Genomic DNA, 23,805 nt, shown 5'->3' with positions numbered 1-23,805 from the left:
GCATCAAAACCAGATTTTTAAAAAGTATTTTTTTGTTTCCCGTATTCTCATAATACAGATCTCATTATACCAGATTCTCGGAATACTTTTTTTTGTTTCCCATCGTACCATTTTCCAAATAAATTATTGCCAAATTTTCATAATCTTTTTATTTGGTTCCCATATAATCGTATAACAGATAAACTATTGCCAGATTTTCATAATCTTTTTATTTGATTTCCATACAATCGTGATTATACCTTTACTATCGACTGAAAATAATAATTGTCAGTAAGTAAATTTATTGTTTTACTTGTCCATTACAGACCAGTTTTAGTGTCAAAGTCGACTCAGTAGGTTAGGTTAGGTTTGAACTGTGACCCCCCATGCACGAGCCGAGCGAGCGAAGCGAGCGTGCCGCGGCAGCGGCCGGCGAGTGCCAGAACCGACTCGCTATTGTTTTACTTGCCCATTACAGAAAGGTTAAAGTGTTAAAATCTATTCAGAAGGTTAGGTTAGGTTCGTGCTGCGTCCCCCTGGAAGGATTACGTTTTGCTGGATATCGTTTGTTTGAATTTCAAAAATCTGGACATTGTTTGTCTGGATATCAATTAACTGTATTTCAAAAATTTGTGTTTTAAAAATCTGGCTTTCGTGCTTATGGATTACGGTCATCTGAATTTTGTGCATTTAGATTTCGTATGTCTGGGACTCATTCGTCTGGATTATAAAACGTCGTACAAATAAAGAAATGGGCAAATGAAATTCGGAGTTGCGATTATATGGCAAACAAAACTTCGAAATTTTAAAATTCGGGGTTATGAAAAAATGTCCAAACGTTTTCTGGATTATGATATTCGGAATATTAAAATTCGAGATTAAGATAGGTAACCCAACTGTATATGTATATTATGTACTTGAATATAAACTTTAAGATCTTATTGCTTTAGAAATATATTTTATGTATATAAATACCAATGCATCTTTGAAATAAATATAAATATCTTCTCGCATGTCAAGTGACGTCAGGTATGTGACATCTATGCTAATATTATAAATTCCTTGCCGTCTGTCTGTCACATTTTCACGCAAGCTCTGGGGATATGTATGAATTTTGTGATATATATATAGATGGAATTTTAGAGATAGTTATGTTATTATTTATGTATAAGTCATAGACTGTTTTGTGTGATATTTTTATGATATTGGACTCTATAAAGTTTATTTTTCGAATATTTAATACTAGTCGTAAGAAATATTTTAAGTTGAATTAAATAATTTTCGGTTAAATGGGTTAATGGGAAAATGATATGTAATACTTGTATACAAACTCAAACTCAAACTCAAACATTTATTTATTCAATTAGACTTCTTGGAGAAGCACTTTTGAAACGTCAATACATATTTTTTACATTTACCACCGATTCGGTGTATATTATTATTAGTCTGTGGTAATACTTAATAAAACTATTATTATTAATCAAAACCAATAATTTTCTGTTAAAAACGTCGACTCACATAAAACCTACATAATATGTATGAATAATTAGTGTCAATATCTTTTAAAATTCTAAACACAATAGGTACTACACTATACTCAGAATTTATCTAATCAAAACCAGCAATTTCGACCCTGTCTAACTTCAAGTGACAATTAATCAAACTTGAATACTTGCTGTTTATTTTATATAACTTAGTGCTAACACCAACTTCGGTGTATCTAACTTGAATATCAATATTGGGAATGAGGTTGCTATGGTATATCTTAGAGTGATACTTTTAACGGATTTAAAACACGATTTATTTCACTTTCAGTAAAATTGTACGAAGAGCTTATAGGAATCTAGATTCATCTTACTAACAAATACTTTTTTAAGCTTGTAAAATATGAAATTAAATACATAAGCTTAATGTGAAAATTAGAAACAAACAGACAGAAAACAATTTAAATGATATTTTTTTAAGCTATTGCATAGCTTCTATCGCGGGCCTTGAGCGCGGGGACCGAATCGAGAAATTCTGTAACGAAAAAACCTCACGCTCCCCACTCCGACGGGCACGGAGGTGTGGCTTGAAGGCATGCTATGCAATAGCTTTACCGCGGCAGTCCCCGAGTGCCACACGTATTTTTTTTACTTACAGGGACTTTAATTTCATTCATTTCTATGGATTTCCATGTTTGATTCATGTATGTATGTATGGATGTAATAAAACTCATTTCCTGATATTATACGAAAACATTCGGTCCCCTTTCAGCTAAATACATCGTAATTGGAAATTATTTCCTCATCACTCTCGTAATAAGTTATCAAAGGCTAAGTAATAAGAAATAACTTGACACATACAACTTTTTCCTGGTTAAGTTATTAACTTACTTCAAAGATGTTGACGTATTTTCTCAAGTTTGTATGAACAGCAATTTCTTCATTTATATTATTGGCAGAAACATTTCTGGGTTCATTAAATTCTTATTAATATATATTTGATATTAATTTGTGTACTTCTTAATAAGCGTTTCGTAATGATATTACTCTGAGGAAATTAAGCGAAATATTACTTATTTTTTTAAGTATATACATAATATTTATCAAGTATAAACCATGTATTCATAATTATTTCTTCATAAAAACACGATTTTATTAGATAAATGACTACAGCTACTATAACACATACTCGACGGAGACGAAGAAAAAAAAATGTCTAGGTCTGGCAGGACACAGAAGGCTGATCACCTACTTGTCCCTAAAGAAAATCTATCAGTGAAACAGATGAATAATGCATCTGCCCCTTGCCCCACTAGGGGACATGGGACTTCACTTTTAATGACACATACTCAAGTATTGAATCGTTATCAAAATATAGCAACTATATTTAATTTTTAACCCACTTTTAATAAAATTATGTAGAACTCTGGGTATAACGGCATAGTTTAAATTTATAATCAAAATAGCACACAAGAAGCAATCAAACTTAAATCCTTATATCATCCAAACAGCCGATACCCAAAATTCAATGGCTCTTCTCAACTTCTATGAATCTAAGGGTGTGTTTATAGCGATAAGCTGAACAATTTTCAGAGCGAAAAAAGTAACAGTGTATCAAAATTAAATACAGAAAAGTTCAGGAATAATTGAAAATGCACATGAAATGTGGGTTGATAAAACTGCTAAACACGTTCGTACGCAATGGCATTATCGTAATGTAAGATTAAATTGTTTTTGATATTTAAAAATGGAAGTATATTTAAACAGGTTTGCAAAACACTCGATTAACAATGCCAACAACTAAATACCTACTGTATTTATACGCGAATATTTTTTACACTTTTGTAGAAAACGGTTTCACGGAATAATGGCTCAATTTTAGAACATTTATAAAACATTTACTCATTAATTACATAGTGAATTTATAAGTGAATAGAGTACTATTTTCCGCTCCCGCTCCGCTTATACCTATAGTCATACCACCAGCCCCTAAACTATTCGTCTCTAGGGGACACTTGGTAACTTATTCACAACTGCTGACTTTGCTAATAAAACATTTCGGACCCCGGGGAACTGTCTATATGACGACTTGTGTCATTTTCTTGATGAATTTCCCTTTATGGATAAGGTCAAATGTAACTGGATAAAATGTCAAGTTTTCAATAGTATTATTAGCTATCTATTTCTGTTTATTAAAATAAAACTATATTGGTTACTATGCTTAAATAATTGCATATTTTCGACTTTATAAATAAGTTACACAAGGATATACTTAAGAGTTATGAGATTTTAACTTCGATCATCATCATTTATTATGTAATTAAATTGACTAATTTTAATTATGGACGCTATGTTATCATTTAAATGCTTTTATAAATAAAAAAAATTAAATAATAGAATTTCGATAACGGGGTTAAATAGCATTTTTTTTCTTTTTAAAATGATTCCAAAATTTGATTACTGTCCAACCTTACAATTCCATGCCTTATTATTTTACTCCATAACTCTGTTCATATTTGATTCCAGTACCACCAAACAAGATAGCCATATCAGGAGTGGGGGAGCACGTCACCCAGGGTACACTCCTGACCCTCATGTGTGCAGTATCTGGAGCCAGGCCAGCAGCCACCATCGAATGGTACAATGGTACAGACCTGCTGACAACAGAGACGCAGAACATACAGGTAGGGTACAGTTTGAAATTTGTTTTGTTTTGAATAGGGTACATAGTGGTATGGGTACATTTTGTGATATATTTGGTTAAGAAAACAGTATGTAGTGATTACGTATCTACGTATCAACTGTATTAAGCACACGTTTTACCGATGACTTAAGATTGTAATAAGTACGTAGTATCATTGGTAGCGTATAATAAGTCATATTGTACCCGAAATAAATCAATTGTTATAATATCTTGACTCATTATTATAATTGCCATTACCAAATCAAAATACATACAGGTATGGAAGAAACATTTGAGTTAACACACTTGTTTACGACACTATGTAATACATTATTTGGAATCGAACCTGCAATTTTTACCCAATAGTAACTAATGACGGTTTATTTTATTCATTACCCAATACTTTTTATTCATTCTATTATAATGATTAAAACAACTTTTTCATTATTATACATTCGAAGTTAATCCCACAATACACTTTTAACTCAATTAATGAGACCACTTACAATAACGAAAGGTAAAATAAATGTAATTAATTCACGAATACCCGCAAAAAGGAATTCACAAATATTTGAGAATATAATTTAATTTGAATCGAGTTGATTGAAGGCTTTTTATAATTCGTCAAATATTTTCATTGGATTTGCTGATTTTTTGGAATATCCTTGTTAGATACTAGCTATTGAACGCGGTTATGTCTGTGTGGAATATTTTTTTTAATGTGTATAAACTATAGGTACTATAAGTTTGAAATATTTGATACTTTCGAAATGGTCATAATTCCTAACAGAAACAAAACAAACAAACTAAAATCTACAAAGAAATATATAAACTTTACTACATACATACAGCCTACAGGTATAGTCTACACTTCAAAAACATAACCCTCCTTATAACAGTCGGTTAAAAAGGTACAACTTTCACACAGCACTATCTGACACTCGGAAAGCTAATATCACTTACCTAATATTAAATTGGGTAACTAAATATGACGTCATCTGCTCTAATGAAAACGTTAACTAAAAGGGGACTGTGAAATTTATATCGTGGAAATAGTATTATGTTTGTCTTTAGGTAAGATAGTTTTAGAAGGTTAGGGAAGGAAAGGAAATATTACCCGTTTTTAATGAATAAATCCAGTTTTAAATCCATTAAGCAGGTAACGTAAATTTGAAGGAATTAAATAACGTTTTTTAATTAATAAGTCCAGTTTTACGTCCGTTAAGTATACTTTTTGCAATTTTACTAAAGTTCGATATAACTTCTTAATAAATACCTAATCGGTTTATATAATATTATTCAATGCAACGTTTCATATTTTTCGTAACCACACGGCACACACAGACCACATTTTAGCTTTACATCAGGCGAGATTGTGGTCAAGCCGTTTCCTATCTACAATAAAAATAGGTTATAAGTACTAATTTTCATAGCAACTTATTTTCGTATATTAAAGTTACTTCATAAAACGTCACTTATCTGAAATCCCATCAAAATCTGTCTACTTTAAGACACAATTCATCAACCAGTTTGACTCTAACTATTCCTAGGAAATACAGCAAAACGTTACTTAGTAAATCCAATCCCATAAAAGGACTTTATATCCAGACTTTGGTACTAAATAAAATTTAGTTCGAGTCTAGATTTTACAAGCTATATAAAGATATATTTCTGGTAATTTCAAGCGCTGCCCGGAGTACGGCAGAACCTCACCTGCTGTTAACAATAAAACTATGGAGCGGACGTTTGGTTATTTTTTAATTTGAAAATTAATGGAGTAGAAAATATTGCGTAGGCAAATTGTATATCTTCATTGAAGATGGAATAGAAAATATTGTGCAGGCAAATTGTATGATTTCGCAGTTTAAGGACGCTCGCTTAATGTATTATGCTTAATTGAGTATTTTTAGTAATACCACAGATTAGCAAATATTTACTACCTACGTCAGACATTCGTATAAAACGCAAAATGTGAAATAGTAGTAATGCTTCGCCGTACTCGGGTATAAAACTAAAACAGAAATGTTTCTCAAGTCTTAAACTTCATTCAAAACAATTAAACGCTTTAAAAACAGATAGATAAACATACATACATTCATTCTTATAATTAAAACGATTGCATATACAAATACTTATAATGTATATGAATAACAATTAAGGAAAATGTACGTTTAAATGTAAAAGCCCTCGCTTTCTCGTTAAACAACAATCAGTTGCTTTGTTGTTAAAGTTTAATTGTGACGTAAGCATTTCCCTGTTCGTGAATAAAAGACATGGAAGTCTGTATTGGATTATTGAAATATGAATAGTCAGTATTAAGATTTGTTTGTTTGTACAAGCGCATCTCAAAATCTATTGATACGAATTGAAAAACTGTTTTGAGAAAGGTTATACGCTATGTTGTGTTTTTTTTATATCAGAATGCGTTAGAAAGATCAGCTTTTAGTTTAATGTCTTTATGATTTACATATTAAATACTATACTAGACTTAACCTAGGTATTAATAAAACTGAAATACCTAAAACAATATCCATGAAACGCCTTTCAAACTTCTTATAAAACTGAACAAAAGCAAATACTTCAAATTGAAATTAAGACCGCTCCACAGTTTTCTCTGTTCCATTTACCGCTAGCCGTCAGCACCGCCGACTCCAATAAGTCAAATTCAATAAAGTTCACAAACGAAAACCTTACACTTTCTTACCTACTTCGAGCCGGTTAAACTTTTACTGTGTTTGGTAAAAATTAAAACCGTTTCCAATTCTTTTGTTTCTTCGTGAATTGTATTGTTATTACTAGCTATTCGCCCCGGTTTCACTCGGAATAACAGAAAAAAACTATAACGTTAAAATTGTTTTCTATTCGAGAAAGAACTACTGACATCCGACCAACACCGATATAATATTATATGAGTAAGAATTTAAACTTTGTGTTGAAAAACACACATGCACGAACTACTTTTATACACTTACCAACATATTACGACTGCGCAGTAGTAACAAAAATATCCCGCTTAAAAAATTGAAAAAAGAATGAACGAAAATTTTGTTATTCCATTTCTAATGACAGCTGAAGACTTCTTTTATTTCCACTGACCATAGATAAAAAAGAACATAGTACCACAGACTAAAAATACTCAATTATTTTATATCTTTACACACTACAAACTATCCATAAGTGCAATGTAAAACAAAATTCATGCTTTAATACTTTATATCCATAGTTAATGAAAATTAATTTAAAAAATTACACTTTATTCTCGTTATCAGAGCCAGAGTTGGGAATTTACGATCGAATTAAGTTCGCAGATAACAGCACCGGAATTCTTATTAAAATCTTGAAAGTTAAATGAAAATTAATGTTTTGGACCCAAAATTATGGGCGGTTAACGTTGTGTAATCAAATGTTTGATAACGTTACGTATAATTAAAAGAATAAATAGAAAATAGATTTAATTTCGCCACGGTTAAGGAATGGTAGCGAAAAATAATCAAGAAGATAATCGAATATCAGCGGCGGCCTTACCCATTGCGAGGCTCCGGGCGGCAGGCCCTTTGCGAGGCCCTTTGCTCTTCGTATTTGTTATGTTTGAGGAGAAATGATAAAGTTATACAAATGAATAAAATTTGAATTTTAAATTTTTTTTTGTATATTTATACATAGAAAGATTTACCAAATTAACAAATACAGAGATGATAAATTTTAAAATTGATGTTTGCGGCTTTTCCTAAGGCTAAAATCTTTAATTAAAGCACAATAATCCAACGAATGAGCTACGTCATTTTCGATTGAAAGATTAGCAAGGGCTGAAAGCCGATCTTGTGTCATCGAATTCCTCAAATATGTTTTAATAATTTTAAGCCTCGAAAAACTCCTTTCAGCAGACGCAACTGTCACAACTGTTTTTTTTAATTCGCTTGGGTGGGTTGTTGCGCGAGGCCCCTGAAAGAGCGAGGCCCCGGGCGATTGCCCTGTTCGCCACCACCTAAGGCCGCCGCTGTCGAATATATTATGTATGTTTCTTTGCCCAATTCGATGCTTTGGCACAGAATAATCTGATGGCTTTAGCTTAAAATATTATGTCTTTATCTACTTTTCTCATTTTTAAAACCTTTTGATGTGAAACATCTATATTAGGCTCACTTGTAAACCGAATTGTTGACGTGGCGACGCTTGCCATGGCGACGGGTCGCCACGCTATACACATCTATAGGCTCACTTGTAAACCGAACGATGTTTCACATCTGCCAGGCGTCCCATGACGGCTCACATTTTTTTTTATAAAATTAAATAAAATGCACAATCAAGACCAAGAGAAAATAATATAAGCTTTGCTACACTAGGTAGGTACATGCATTTAGGAACTCAGCGTTGGTATGAGATTCATTTAATATACACGTAGTAAGTATTTATATTATATTATGTAATCTGAATAGATATATAAATAATGCTTAATGACCTTGAAAGGTTCCAGACTCGTTAGAAAGAACCCTAAAAGGAAATTTATCCAGTCATCCTTCAATGTCAACTGCGTTTAACAAAAAAATACTTGAATGATGAATCTCTCTTTTTATTTTACATCTTTTGTGCGGCCTTTGTGAATTTTACATGGGCTCATTATTTTCAAGGAAATAACTTTAAATTAGTTAGATGTATTAGATTTACCGTTTGGACATTAGTCGGCGGAATCCATTTACTTAAACATTTTTATTAAAAACTAGCGGTCCGCCCCGGCTTCGCCCGTGGTACATATTTACGTTTTCTCTACTTAAAAACCATCCTCGTACTTCAAGGAATATAATAAAAAAATAATTATCGAAATCGGTTCAGCCGTTCTCGAGTTATGCGCTTACCAACACATTTTGCGATTCATTTTTATATATAAGAGAATAATATCTTACTGAAGAGCGGTATCGATAATACCTACAATAAGCCTACAATAGTTTTAGTTTAAAACCTTTTTATTTGTAATCTTCAAATAATAAAAAAAAAAATGATCAAGACAATATTCAAATTTCGAACTTATCGTGATTTCTTTAAAATTTTTCCTAAGCAATTAAAAAATTAACTAAATATTTTGACACTTACTGAACAACAAAACCACATTATGTTTTTCATTCAAGCCATAAATTAATTATTAACAAAGGTTTATATTTTTAGGTTTTAATTATGAAACAATATTGTTTACATTTCAATACAATACACAAAAAGATTTGAAAATTTCGAGAGCGTATAACGGGAAGCGAGGGAAAGAGACACTATAGCGGGAAAGAGACAAAGCGACAGTCTAGACCGAGGTCTAGACTCTAGTCTCTAGGCGGCGACGCCCGGCGCCCGCGCTTTTGTCATATTTTGTGTTTTTATTTCAAAAGAATTTAGTCTAGTTTTTGGCGCCAATGCGAATAGTGTTACGTTAGTAATTGTTTTGTTTTATGGCTGTTATTCAAGTTATTGATGAAGCATTAGTTATTTAGTACCTATGTGAAATGTACAATGTGCAATGTGAAGAATGAATATTGGTGGGAATTTAAAATTTGTTTATCCAGAAGTTTAAATTCGTGTAGAATTGAAGAGATTATATTTTCATCGATAATGAATTATTGTGAGTAATTAATATCATTTTATTATTATTATTAGATAAAGGTAACTCTCTCTCGCTTATATAAATTTTTAAAACGACTGAACCATGACTGAACACATATAATATAGCAATGAGTAGGAAGTATTTTCAGGTTAATAAAATATTGAGTCTGTTTAGATACCGTATTCGTAACTACGTAGGTACATATGAAAAATTAATCATGTTTACTGTGTCCATTAGAATAGGCGGGAAAATTGGGATGTGAATCTTAGTATCATTGACCTAGCGAAACAAATTAACAGAAAAAATGTAACATGTGCTATAATTGATATGTTATACCTAGCTAAGTACTAATAACATTAATTGTATTCTATAATATTTATTGTTACGATAGAAACGGAGTAGTACAAGTAGGTTCATGAAAAGTGATCTTTTCTTTGATTTCTTGCTCCATAGGTTTACCGTTTATAGAAAAAATGTAGAAAAACTACCTAGGTATAAACATTAAACACCTAGGTATAAAGTTATCAATCATTTTTTTTTCATAAGCACGTAATTTTATCAAGGATTTTATTTTTCATATACAAAACGAGTCTCACGAGATTTTATGATAAAATCCATAGCTGTTTACGCTACAGCAAGTACACAAAGAAATACAAACATATTTTATAGACCGTACTTTGTGAATACAATCTAAAACATTACTCATTTTCATGCAGTCGAGTAAAAATCTGGCATACTTTGGTATAACTATCACTAAAATAAAAATAAAAAAATAATATTTATTAGCAAATTTTACATATTCGGTTCACTATTTCGCTCTGTCTTCTGAACTAGGTTATTACCTGTGTCTCAGAAAATCACTATTTTTTTAAATCATTTAGATATAGGTATTATTTATCTAGGTATTTCAATCGCAAATTCCAAGTTAAATGAATGCTACCTACTTGAATGCTAAACATAACGCAATCTACGTAATCTCACATCTATATCTTAAGAGCGAAAATATTCAAAGCCCAACAAGTTTCAGAAAGTTTGCATTCCTTTGAAAAAACTTGGCTAACGTAAAGGAGAGCCTCTTTGCCGCACGGTAGGATCGAATTAGCCGTAGTGATGTGTATGTATCGATAAAATGAATGTTATAATTTTATTAGTGTCTTGTTTGACTTGAGTTTGTTTAAAATCGAAGACATTAAGCTTTTATTGAATGATATAGCTACTCCTTCTTGTATATTGGTTATATCTTAATCTAGCTTATTCTTGTGCAGAACGACGTGATGTTAAATAAAATAGCATCAAGTAGCAGACTACATTCTGTTTAATGTTGATTGATAGGCAACAGAAAACATTTAAACGATGCGAATCACTGTGTTTAATTATTTTATAACATAAAACGAATCTAACAAGGATTAAATTAAACAATTCTAACATCTATTACGAATAATATTTAAATATCGAACTATGTGCCGTCTTCTCGATTATATAATATTTTAGCACATATCGACAATAACCTTGAATTCCATCGAGCACGGCACATCACTACTCATGCCTGTACCTATACGTACTAGACAAACTTTTGTGTAATTATTTTAATTGACGACATTTCTCAGCTGTGAATCGTGTTTCATTCTTACACATAATTTATTTCTTTTGTGTTCACAAATCTGGCGTAAAACATAAGATATTCGATTTTTTTCGGTATTTTGTTTATTTAAATAAAAAAACACATTTTTGTCATGTACAGATTTTCAAACAACAAATACAACAAATAGTAACCACCGGTAATCAGTTTGAAAAGAAACAGCAAATGTAAATTTTTATTATAACCACACTCTATTTTACTCTAAATTTAATTCAGATGACGCCATAAATATCTGGTAATCCTTCCTTGCGCCAAGGAGTTTTTGTTAGATTTAGACGGTACCCGGAATTACCCGTTCTCAGTTTTTGCTGTAATAACGCTGAAGTGTTTCACATTTCGCTGAATATCAGCAAATGCTGCCGTTCTTATAACGTAAGATTTTATCTTTAACCAACTGTAATGGTGTGATTCAATTTGTTTTATTGCTTATCGTCTGTGATATAGTTTTTTTAACCAAAGTATGCGAAGCAAAGCTTACGTTCTCAATTTTAACAATATGAGGTTGATTTTTGAAAAAAATTGGTTGTCTGTAAAGTCGGTTTACTGACGATAGTTGAACGTGACAACGTCCGATTGTGCTTCTTTGTCGCTCGTTCCGCGCTCTCGCTTGCACTTCCAGCCTTACATGGAACGCCTCAGAGCGAACGAGTCACGTCAAAAAACTTTTAATTCGTGTAAATGTGATAGCGATGTCTTCTTGCGAAAGAAATCACGGGCAAACATTTTCATCCTAATTTTCCCTTTCCAAATTTCATCTAAATCGGTGTAGTGGTTTACCATGAAAGTGTAATTGACATACATACAGACTTTTGCATATACCTACAATATTGCCTACTTTCGTTTCGTATTCGCTACAGTATTGATTAAGACGCTATGCTTCGCTATTAAGATATACATACGATGTGGTATGCTTCATTTTTATATATATACAATATACATATAATGCACATGATGTGAAAAATATTTACGTTTTTAAACCTAGCTTTCCCAGCGCATGTTTCACACCCTTACAATAAATCTTATATATAAAAATGAATCGCAAAATGTGTTGGTAAGCGCATAACTCGAGAACGGGTGGACCGATTTCGATAATTCTTTTTTTATTATATTCCTTGAAGTACGAGGATGGTTCTTATGTAGAGAAAACGTAAACATGTACCACGGGCGAAGCCGGGGCGGACCGCTAGTCTATAATATAAAAATGAATCGCAAAATGTGTTGGTAAGCGCATAACTCGAGAACGGGTGGACCGATTTCGATAATTCTTTTTTTATTATATTCCTTGAAGTACCAGGATGGTTCTTATGCAGAGAAAACATAAATATGTACCACGGGCGAAGCCGGGGCGGACCGCTAGTATTGTGATAAATATAGAATCTATTTTCATCCCTACCAAACAACCTTAAAATTTGGTCCAGTTCAGAGTCTGGTTACAAACACAATGTTATATCATCTCTAAGCATTGAAATAGTACCCTCATTAAAATACTTAATGAGAAATTTCCACACAATATGTCGTGTAATATTATCTGAATTAACCAATACCTGACGGTGTGACGTCTTTAATTAAAATACACCACAAGGGAAATTGAATTTAGGTTAAAACGAAGATGTAGGGTTGCTGGATGTGTCTATTATTATATACTTTATTAAATTTATTACTAATATACCTATTATTGTGGTACATTAACATAAAACGATTACAATATTTTATAGACTTAGGAATACGCATGATGCATTTTAATATCGATTTAAGCCTTTTTAATTAAATTATTATTTCAAAAGCAATATGTTAAAATTCTAGGAAAAAGGATAAAAGGTATGTAACTTACACGAAGTATTTTTATTACAATGCTCGTAATAAATTGATCGAAAAGCCAGAAATATTAATTAATATAGATTATGGCGATTTAATTGTTTTTTAATAAAAAATATTTCATTTAAAATTAAAAAAAAAATCACAGAAGTAATACATATTTTTCTATATCTTCCCGGACTAAAGATTATGTAACAGTTTATATTATACTAGCTTTCCGCCGGCGGCTCTGCCCGCGGTTATAAAGAAAAACTCGCATAGTTCCCGTTCCTTTCCGTTCGTGGAATTTCCGGGATAAAACCTATCCTATATTACTCGTGGATAATGTAGCTTTCGAATGGTGAAAGAATTTTTAAAATCGGTACAGTAGTTTATGAGCCTGTTCATTACAACCAAACAAAGTTTTCCTCTTTATAATATTAGTGTAGATTATTTGTGAAGATATACTCAATTAAAACAGACCCTAAGCGTTTTATTCATACCTCGCACATGGCAATTAGCACATATTATTAATGACTCCAATAAATCACATATTGAGCTCATTAGAGGCATCAATTATCTTTATACCCACGTGCCCGTAATGTATTGGCTTGCAATTTTTCATTACGTCAAGTCAGTGATAGATTTAGGAAGAGGTTTTTTATTGGCAACTTGAGGTTCGATATTGAATACTTGATATATTATATTTGTTAAGAAAGGAGGAGGTGATATAAAAACGTAGACTAGTCTTAAATTTGTAACGAATTGTGCGTGACTGTATGTTTGTATCTTGATGAATTTATTTTGGTGGAAATACTGACTGGCTATAGTATAGGTGCAAGTTAGAAAACTTCGTGTTAAGTATTATTTTTATTAAATCACTTCACATAGTATAAAACAAAGTCGCTTTCTCTGTCCCTATGTCCCTATGTATGCTTAAATCTTTAAAAATACGCAACGGATTTTGATGCGGTTTTTTTTAATAGATAGAGTGATTCAAGAGGAATAGGAGGCAAGGTTTTAGGATATAATTTATTATGTTTTAGACCAAGCGGGCGAAGCCGCGGGCGGAAAGCTAGTCACATATAAAAAATATAATAAGTACGAGGGGTCTCAACTGGCTTATAATGCATCCTTGCCGTAAAATAAGTATCATGTATTGAAATAAGTACCTATAAAAAATCTATTTTTTCGATAATAAATATATAGAATGGTCCACCATAATACACTCATTAAAGATACCTGAATAATTAAATAAAAAAAAATTAAAACATAATAATAAATACATTATTACTATTATAAATGCGAAAGTAACTCTGTCTGTTACTCAATCACGCCTAAACTACTGAACCAATTTTCATGAAATTTGGTATGGAGATATTTTGATACCCGAGAAAGGACATAGGCTACTTTTTATCCCGGGAAAATGACGTAATCCCGGAAATCCCACGGGAACGGGAACTATGCGGGTTTTTCTTTGACTGCGCGGGCGAAGCCGCGGGCGGAAACCTAGTCCTATATAATTAATAACCTTTGAACCCTATATTACCCAGACTTGACTTGTATACTTACAAAATTGCCCTTAATATTTTTATGACGATTACAAGCTTTCTATAGACTCGCCTCTCACCCGGCTTCGCTCATTATTCATAATGATCGTAAAGCAACTCCAAGCTCCAATTAAATATTTTTAATTGCACAAGTAAAAATATTTCTGTAATCTTTCGTGATTAAAAGAAATATAGAGTAAATAAATTTACTGCTACGGGAATTTAAAATAATAAATCTGTGTTTAAATGTGTCAGTTACGGCTAAATGATTATAGATAGAATTGATAGTTTACTACCGGAATTAAGTAGAACCATAAATGCGAAAGTAACTCTGTCTGTCTGTTTGTTACGCTTTCCCGCTAAAGCCTAAAACCTCTCAATCGATTTTGATGAAATTTGGCACAGACAATCTTTAGACCCTGAGAAAGAACATAGGCCTTACCTTTTATCAAAACCTACGCGGGCGAAGCCGCGGGCGGAAGCTAGTATTTTTTATAATTTAAAATGTACTGACAATGTACAAACATCCATACTAATATTATAAATGCGAAAGTAACTCTGTCTGTTTGTCTGTTACTCAATCACGCCTGAACTACTGAACCAATTTGCATGAAATTTGGTAGATATAGATATATTTTGATACCCGAGAAAGGACATAGGATAGGTTTTATCCCGGAAATCCTACGGGAACGGGTTTTCTCTGAAAACACGGGCGAAGCCGCGGGCGAAAAGCTAGTTTTTATTATAAAAATAAAGTATTGCGCTACTCTGTTGTGATCTAGATCTGAATATCTTAGGTTATATTTATTTAACTTGATTAATCGCTCTTCAAGCAAAAATAATTAACGCTCGACGAACTGCTCTTAGTTTTTCAATTATAAAAGTTATTATTTTTAACAGAAGACAATAAGTACAAAACAACAAGTAGGTATAACAACTATTTCCATGTAGATTCTGTTTTTAGTATAAACTAAGAAGAAGATTTACAAGCTAGAACATTTCGCAGAATCGAACTCAAAATATTAGGAATATTATTGAAATAGTCAAACCAGTTTTAGTAGATGTCATATTAATTATTTTTAGACTTTTAGAACATTATTTTTCCATCCCCATGACGACGCGGTTGGCGCAGTGGTAAAAGTAACTACCTCCTGAGCCGACAGTCCCGGGTTCGATCCCCGGTCAGGGCAAATATTTGTGTGATGTAATCAATTATTTGTTCTTGGGTCTGGGTGTTATTATCTATATATGTATTTATTAAATATTAAATATTATATTTATCGTCGCCTAGTACCCCACAGGCCACAACACAAGCCATTGTGGGACTAGGTCGATTTTATTATTTATCCCGTTTTTTTGATTTAAACCTTAATTATGAAAACGATTTTAACGAAAAAATATATAAAAATTCGCTTTTTAATATTCTTATTTCATTGGTCATTTTTCTATAGAAAATTTTTAACCATAAAGCACTTCAACAGCTGTTCTATAATTATTTAAAGATATCTAAGTAGCGCTGAAGCGATGTAAATTCATAAAAGTCTTCCCCGCTGAACTGTTAACAGCGTACATAATTAATTGATTTTAATTCGTTACGAGAATAGATACAGTGCGTGACATGAAAATCGATAAATTCTTAATTTTTTGTAAGTTGTTTTTACTGTAATTGTTTTTATTGCAACGAAGTGATTATGATACGATTTTTGTAAGACTAGAAAGTTGCATAGGTAGGCGGTTTAGTACCGCGGTAAAACGTCTTATTGCTTTCTTCTATCAGTTGCGTTAGCGAAGCTGTAGGTTATAAGCTAGTTTTAAATCAGAGCTATAACGTATACAAGGTAGTAGATATATCCGCATATTTGACCTAGTGCCGAGGTCACACAAACTATGCCAATTTTCATTCAATTCGGTTCAGTGGTGGCGTAAAGAAGAGACGCACAGCGTCGCATTTATAATATAGAGTAGGGATTAATTTATTAAAGCATCCCAATTATCACGGCCAGCACTACACCCACGAATATTGCCAAAGTGTTTTATTCCTCCATGAGAACAGTTTAAAGGCGGCTTCACGTTTAATTTTCTTTATTGCTTAGTTTTTCTTTTGTACTTCGGCTTAATCTTGCTACGTAATTTTCTTTTTCGTCAAACATTTCTTTTTATAATTTAACGCAGTAATAAATCCATACTAATATTATAAATGCGAAAGTAACTCTGTCTGTCTGTCTGTTACTCAATCACGCCTTAACTACTGAACCAATTTGCATGAAATTTGGTATAGAGATATTTTGATACCCGAGAAAGGACATAGGATAGGTTTTATCCCGGAAATCCCACGGGAACGGGAACTATGCGGGTTTTTCTTTGACTGCGCGGGCGATGCCGCGGGTGGAAAGCTAGTATTAAATAAGTATATTTATAAAGGAATAGAAAACAGTTGTTAACTTAAAATATTTTAATCATTGTTATCGTCAATGCTTTGTTATCCGATACATTAAATAACTTAAAAATCTCGTCATTCATTTTTTTATACTAAATTTAGTTTAGTTAATAAGACAACAAACACATTTAAATATACATACATATCTACACTCGAAAAACATAACCTTCAGATGATGCGAATGAAGTTTTTCATAGTCTTTCGTATCCTATCCAAAACGTTTAGAAGTTTATATGTATACTAGGTTTCCGCCCGCGGCTTCGCCCGCGCAGTCAAAGAAAAACCCGCATAGTTCCCGTTCCCGTGGGATTTCCGGGATTGCGTCATTTTCCCGGGATAAAAAGTAGCCTATGTCCTTTCTCGGGTATCAAAATACTCCATCCAAATTTCATGCAAATTGGTTTAGTAGTTTAGGCGTGATTGAGTAACAGACAGACAGACAGAGTTACTTTCGCATTTATAATATTAATATGGATTATAAAAGAAACATATACACTCACATACCTCTGTACCTACACACCATGAAACATTACACAATATTAAGCAGTCGAGCAACCGTATATTATAAGTCTCAAGTTTAATATTAAATTTATTCCATTTTGTTAATTTATTACTTAAATCGTAATATAACGTTGTGATATCAGCTTTTAAACATCGTCTTAGCACGTAAACTGCGTAATCGCTTAAGACATAGTGTTGTTCGAACCACTTATCGATAAATTAATTAATACTTCAAGTTTTATATACGCGAACGATAATAGCGAGCTGAACTTTCACAATGAAATGTCAAACTCGCTAACAGGTTTAATTCTCATTCAGTTCTTTTCAACAATTTAAAGAATTAATTGATGCTATTTCATTGGACGAAGTTTTGCTGGCTCTGCTTCGAAAGCACTAGTGCGGGAATTGGATTTCGATGAGTTAAATTGAATATTGTGCTGAAAATATTTATCCGTAATATTTATAATTGTAGTGAGGTTATGGTTTTCGAGGCAGGCGGGAAATCACCCCGGTCAATGCCTCCAATCACCCTGAATGGGCTTGTTTTAAAAAGAGTCAATGAATATAAATATCTAGGCCATATACTGACATCCGACTTGAAGGATAATGCTGACATAGAGAGGGAGCGTAGAGCGTTGTCGGTCCGTGCGAACATGGTGGCCAGGAGGTTTGCTCGTTGTTCCACTGAAGTGAAATTAACACTATTCAGAGCATATTGAACTAATTTCTACACGTGCAGCCTCTGGTATAACTATGGTTGTCGGGCATACTATGCTCTGCGTATTCAATATAACAACGCATTCAGAGCGCTGATGGGGCTGCCTCGCCACTGTAGCACATCAGGGATGTTTGCTGAAGCTCGGGTAGATTGCTTTTATAGTATAATACGGAAGAGATGTACATCTCTGGTGCGCCGGGTGTGGGGCAGTACCAATAGCGCTCTTAAAATGATTGCAGACAGATTCGATTGTGCGTACTTGCACCATTGTGAGCAAGTACACACATCTTATATTAATAAAAATAAAATGACTAATTATAAATGGTAAAATATTCAATAATGATAATATCTAAATTAATGTAAATGTAAACTGTATAAAAACAATGTAAACTAACATAGTAATTAAGAAATAATACTTACAAGTGGACCTCTGATGTTCTATTAATAAATAAATTATTATTATAGTAGGTAGATTAAATCATCACGTCAAAAGCTTCAGAAAGCCTAAATTAAAGCTTTAAATACAACGTGCTATTAAATATAAATGGAAATAGTAATAAGATGTGTATATAATATAGTGTATTTTTAAATAAAGCGAAATGTTTCAAACTTAGAATTAATATCTACAAATTATACTACAGTTGCTAATTATCATCCAAACTAGATTTCTCGCGCGTTACTGATTTTCTGTCGAATATTCTAATTTGTTACTACACACACCTCTCATCATCGGTCCATAAACCGCCACTATCCTGCATAAAATATCACGTGCAGACGAATTAAATTATCGATAAGCACTCAGCACATCACTAGCACTTAATCCGATTACTCTAGTAGGCTGCATTTAAGGTACATTCAAGTCGTAAATGTTTTCCTCGGTTGCTTTGGGACGGATTTGCAGTGTAGCTTTTTAGAGCCTATAATTTTATCTAGACTGGCTTTACGACCTGGTTTTGCTTGAATTTAATTAAGATCATTATTATATCCGAGATTAAGAAGTAAAAAAAAATGAGATAAGATTGTCAGAATTTTTGGGAAATATACGGCTTTTCAGTATATATATATATTTAAGCCCTGATCGAAAAATATTTCGTATTTGTGATATTTGTATAAAGATACTTCTACTCTTATTCGTAAATAACTATACCTAGTCCGCTTTCATCAAGTTAGATTTAAAAAATTAACTTAGCGAAAACTTAATTTCTATTAGGTTTACTTAGGTTCTGTACTAAGTTAATTAAGTTACGACTTACGTGTCTTCGAACCCGAGTCATTGTTATTTATTCTTTTGTCCTCTAATTGTCTCTTGTTTATTGTAATTGACTTTGTTTAATTATTGTTTTCTTATGATGCTAATGTAATCGCGTTTAAAAATAAGATTTTCTTATATCGTTAAATTAGTTTTACGGAGATACATTATCCATTCTACTAATATTTTAAATGCGAAAGTTTGTGAGGATGTGTGTGTGTGTTTGGTTACTCTTTCACGCAAATACTACTGAACCGATTACAATGAAATTTAGCATACATATAGAGAGTAACTTAGATTAACACATAGGATAGGTTTTATCCTGGAAATCTCACGGGTACGGGAACTATGCGAGTTTTTCTTTGAAAACGCGGGCGAAGCCGCGGGCGGAAAGCTAGTTTATCATATTGCCGAGTATCAATAGGTACTCTAGGATTCGTCCGCAACATTTTCCACGATGTGCATATAAGCTACATCAAATATTTGTGGACACAAATATTTGTTAATTAAATATGATAACTGCAACAAAAGTTACATTATAAACCGTTAGTCGTGTAATATTTAAAACAACTAACTCAATTTTGATTTTATTTACTTTAATTAGAGTTAAAAGTAACATACAGGTTCAAAATTTTAATTATTTACTTACTGAGAGTTGAAAGTAACATACAGATTCAATATTATTGTATAAAATGGCTATGAAAGCCCGTCAAAGCCTCATTAATTACGTCCCTGCTTTTCTCAAAATACCCTCGCATTCGAAAGCTTTATAAAGTTTTATTCTCAAGTGCGCAAACCATGTTACTTTTTATTAAATACATCTTTAACTTGAAATTACGCATTCGCTAACGCAGCTCTGATTTTAACGTTTAAATTGTTAATGGGAAGTTTGAGAAATCTTTTTTAGGGTTCCGTGGTAAATTTATAAGGTTTTTTAATTATTTAAAAGTGTGAAAATCATTTTGTGATTGTCACAGCGTTGTATTTACCTGAAGCTGGTATAATTGGCTTATTTTGCGACAAAAGTTTTCATATTTAACCGACTTCATTTAATAAGTGCATCTTTGTTATCTATTCGATAAAATCTTTGCTTTATTTTCTACGTGTGTTGGATACAGAAAAATTCATTTATATTATATTGTTAAAATGGGATGTTTTTATTGGTATTATTTAAATCCTAAATTTTTTATATTTACATTAATTATTTAATGTAGGTATGTATCTATGTCGAACTTAATAAGTAACGAAGCATAGGTATATATATGTATTATTCATATTCAAAAAAGTAAATTAAAACTACGGAACCTACACCCTCCATTACGCACTACGCTTTTTATTTCTCCGTACTCCCATGAACTTTGCAAAGTTGGAGCAAGGACAAAAAGGATTTCAGAAAACATTTTTGAGATTTTTTGCGGCACTTCACTTGTATAACGTCGAGACGGCGTTAAAAGTATTCTGCATCTTTGTATTATATCTACTATTTATATACTTGTGTTGAGTTGAGTCCGCGACTTTGTATGTTAAATTGCAACATTTTTTATGATGCTGTGATTCTAAAATCGTATGTGGTGTAAACTTAATCAACCGTTTATTTATAAGACTAGGCACTTAATTAATGGTCTGTTATAGTTGGTTAATAGATACATGAGCTATTAATTGTCTAATGAACTTTCTTTTTGTTTCATGTAACGCAGCAACGAGAGGTAGAATCGGTGAGTTTTTTGATCTTCAAATCATTCAATTAAATTACTTTATAGTCAATAAAGATTTTTTAGTAATAAGAGCGATCATTGTCGCTCTCTTTTGCATCTGAAACCGCATGGATTTTGTTTTTATGATCTATTAAAAAATCTACTAATATGTTCTGCTTGCATACCTACCGATCACTAGCCGCATAGGTAGTTGAAAGAGCTTAAAAATAAGCAATATTTTTTTAATAGCTATATCAATCATTGCAAGCAATAAAATAAAGTTTTCCTCTGTTATTTATTTTATTTCATTTTTCTTTTTCCAGAGCGACACAACATTCGAAACGACATCGAACCTAACCTTCGAAGCGACTCGCTTTGAAAACGGCCGCAAGTTTATTTGCAAGGCTGTGAACGATGCTATGCGAGATAATAACGATCATCCCATACATGCTACACGGGAATTGGAGGTTTGGTGTAAGTAGAATTACTATAAAATGTGTGTGTGGGAGAGAGTAAGTGTGTGCGTGTGTGTAACAACGATCATCAGCTCATACATCGTACCGGGGAGTTGGAGAATTGTCATAACATAGCGCAGCATCGGCCGCTGGTGATCGGTCGTTATGAAAATCTTTGGGGAAGGTCTATGTCCTGCAGTGGACGTCCTGAAAGGCTGAAATGATGATGAATGATGAGCGCAGCATCAATCGTAGAGTGAATCGGTACCTACCGTAAGGAACCATCTTAGACCACATCTTAGCTTTACATCAGACGAGATTGTCAAGCGCTTTCCTATCTTCAACGCAAGAAGCAACATCTTATAACAAAGATAGACGAATACAAAACAAAAAATTTATTATTAGGTAGTTACGTAATATAAAAAAATATCCTTAATAATTTGAAAGTTTGTCTGTCTGTCAAGACCCTTTTTTCAGGAATGCGTGGAGGTATCAAGCTGAAATTTTTATCAATTAGGTACGCAAATCTACGGTCTCCTCAAACTATGAATAAATGCGTGTGCGTGTTTGCTATTCTATATGTATAAGTAGGTACTTAATCGTTCTACGTGTTAATAAAAACACAGCGTTAATTCAGTCTATATTATGTATATGAAAATAACACAATAATTATAATATTCCAGATCCTCCCATAGTCCACGTGGGCCCCGCTAACATTACGGTCGTGGAAGGCACGAAGATATTATTAAAAAGCGAATATGAGAGCAATCCATCATCTCTAACTGATGTTATATGGTATGTATTTAATTTGATTACTTTATGATTGATATTTGTATGTAAAAAGCTATAGAGATAATTAGGGGCAATCATATTATTTAATGTTGGGTTATGTTACATCCTAATGAATACTAGACTATCACAATCATATAATAAATGGGATAAGTACTATTATTTTAAGTGTAATATTAACTAACCTTATTTCTTTCGTCGACTGGAGCTATTAAATTATAATTAACTAGCGACCCGCCCCGGCATCGCCCGTGGTACATATTTACGTTTTCCCTACATAAGAACTATCCTCGTACTTCAAGGAATATAATAATAAAAGAATTATCGAAATCGGTTCAGCCGTACACACGTGATGCCGTGACAATGCGAAACGGGTTTCATTTTTATATTGTCGATTTATGAGCAAAAATATAAGTAAGTTATTAATTATTATCTTCAAATATTTCTTTGATATAATATAATTATACATATTTCCTGTAATATTTGAATCGAATCCAGTATCTAATGCAAGTATTTCTGTCTGAGGCTTTTCACGGCTTAACCACTCCATTTATTTATAAACTTTCGAATGAATATAGTTGAAGACTCAGTGTTAAACACAGGGTACTGGTTTTTCACAAATTAGCCCAGTGAAAACCGCGGGACACGCTAGTGTAACATAAATTTAAGCAATCTAACTTACAACACAAAATCTAGCTCAAAATTTTAGTCATCTTTTGGCCGTACACTTAATAGGACAAAGTTTAACATGCGAAGTACAAGTAACATGTAACAACGTTAAGCCCAAGTTAAGTTAGGTCATAAAGGTGCAAGTTTTAAGCACTAACTTTTGTGGCATTAGGCCTTTTAATCTTGAAATATTTTATACGTAATCTCTTTAAGTGAGCAAGTTTTACGGCTGTGGTAAGGCATGATTTTGTTCGTTTTTGTTTAACCGAGTTTCAAAAGATTAAACAAAATCTTCTGTTTGGCCATTATTATTAATGTCGTTATTATTTTTCAGCGAAGTTTGAATAGATTCGATATTAATTTGAAAAATAATGGTAATAACTTGCCTCTATAGTCAGCAGGTCTTAATATAATGTATCTCGTGAAATTGTAGTCTGTGGAATACTAATTATGATTCGTATTACATACCTAATGCTTACAGTTTAACGCATTACATTTCAGCAAATTATTGCTGTTGTATTATGTACTAGCTTACCGCCCGCGGCTTCGCCCGCTTTGTCTAAAACCTAATAAATTATAT

General features: G+C 32.5%; 1 protein-coding gene and 1 pseudogene across 2 annotated transcripts in view; both read left to right on the top strand.

Annotated features, from left to right (window-relative positions):
• Positions 1-23,805, top strand: part of nrm (neuromusculin) — a 361,740-nt gene that overhangs the window by 315,909 nt on the left and 22,026 nt on the right. For both annotated transcript variants that reach the window (XM_089711855.1, XM_089711856.1), the window contains exons 7-10: positions 3,990-4,147; positions 21,316-21,333; positions 21,636-21,786; positions 22,451-22,562. In XM_089711855.1, coding sequence (XP_089567981.1) covers positions 3,990-4,147; positions 21,316-21,333; positions 21,636-21,786; positions 22,451-22,562 — 439 coding nt within the window. The remainder of the gene's footprint in view (positions 1-3,989; positions 4,148-21,315; positions 21,334-21,635; positions 21,787-22,450; positions 22,563-23,805) is intronic.
• Positions 18,131-18,810, top strand: LOC149476683 (uncharacterized; annotated as a pseudogene).

Source organism: Colias philodice, chromosome 27 (assembly GCF_061535455.1).
Source record: "Colias philodice isolate Cphi_HAF_F1 chromosome 27, ilColPhil1 Martin Lab GWU primary, whole genome shotgun sequence".
Classification (NCBI taxonomy): domain Eukaryota; kingdom Metazoa; phylum Arthropoda; class Insecta; order Lepidoptera; family Pieridae; genus Colias; species Colias philodice.
Note: the sequence above shows the minus strand (reverse complement) of the source record. Positions and strands in the feature narration are given on the sequence as shown.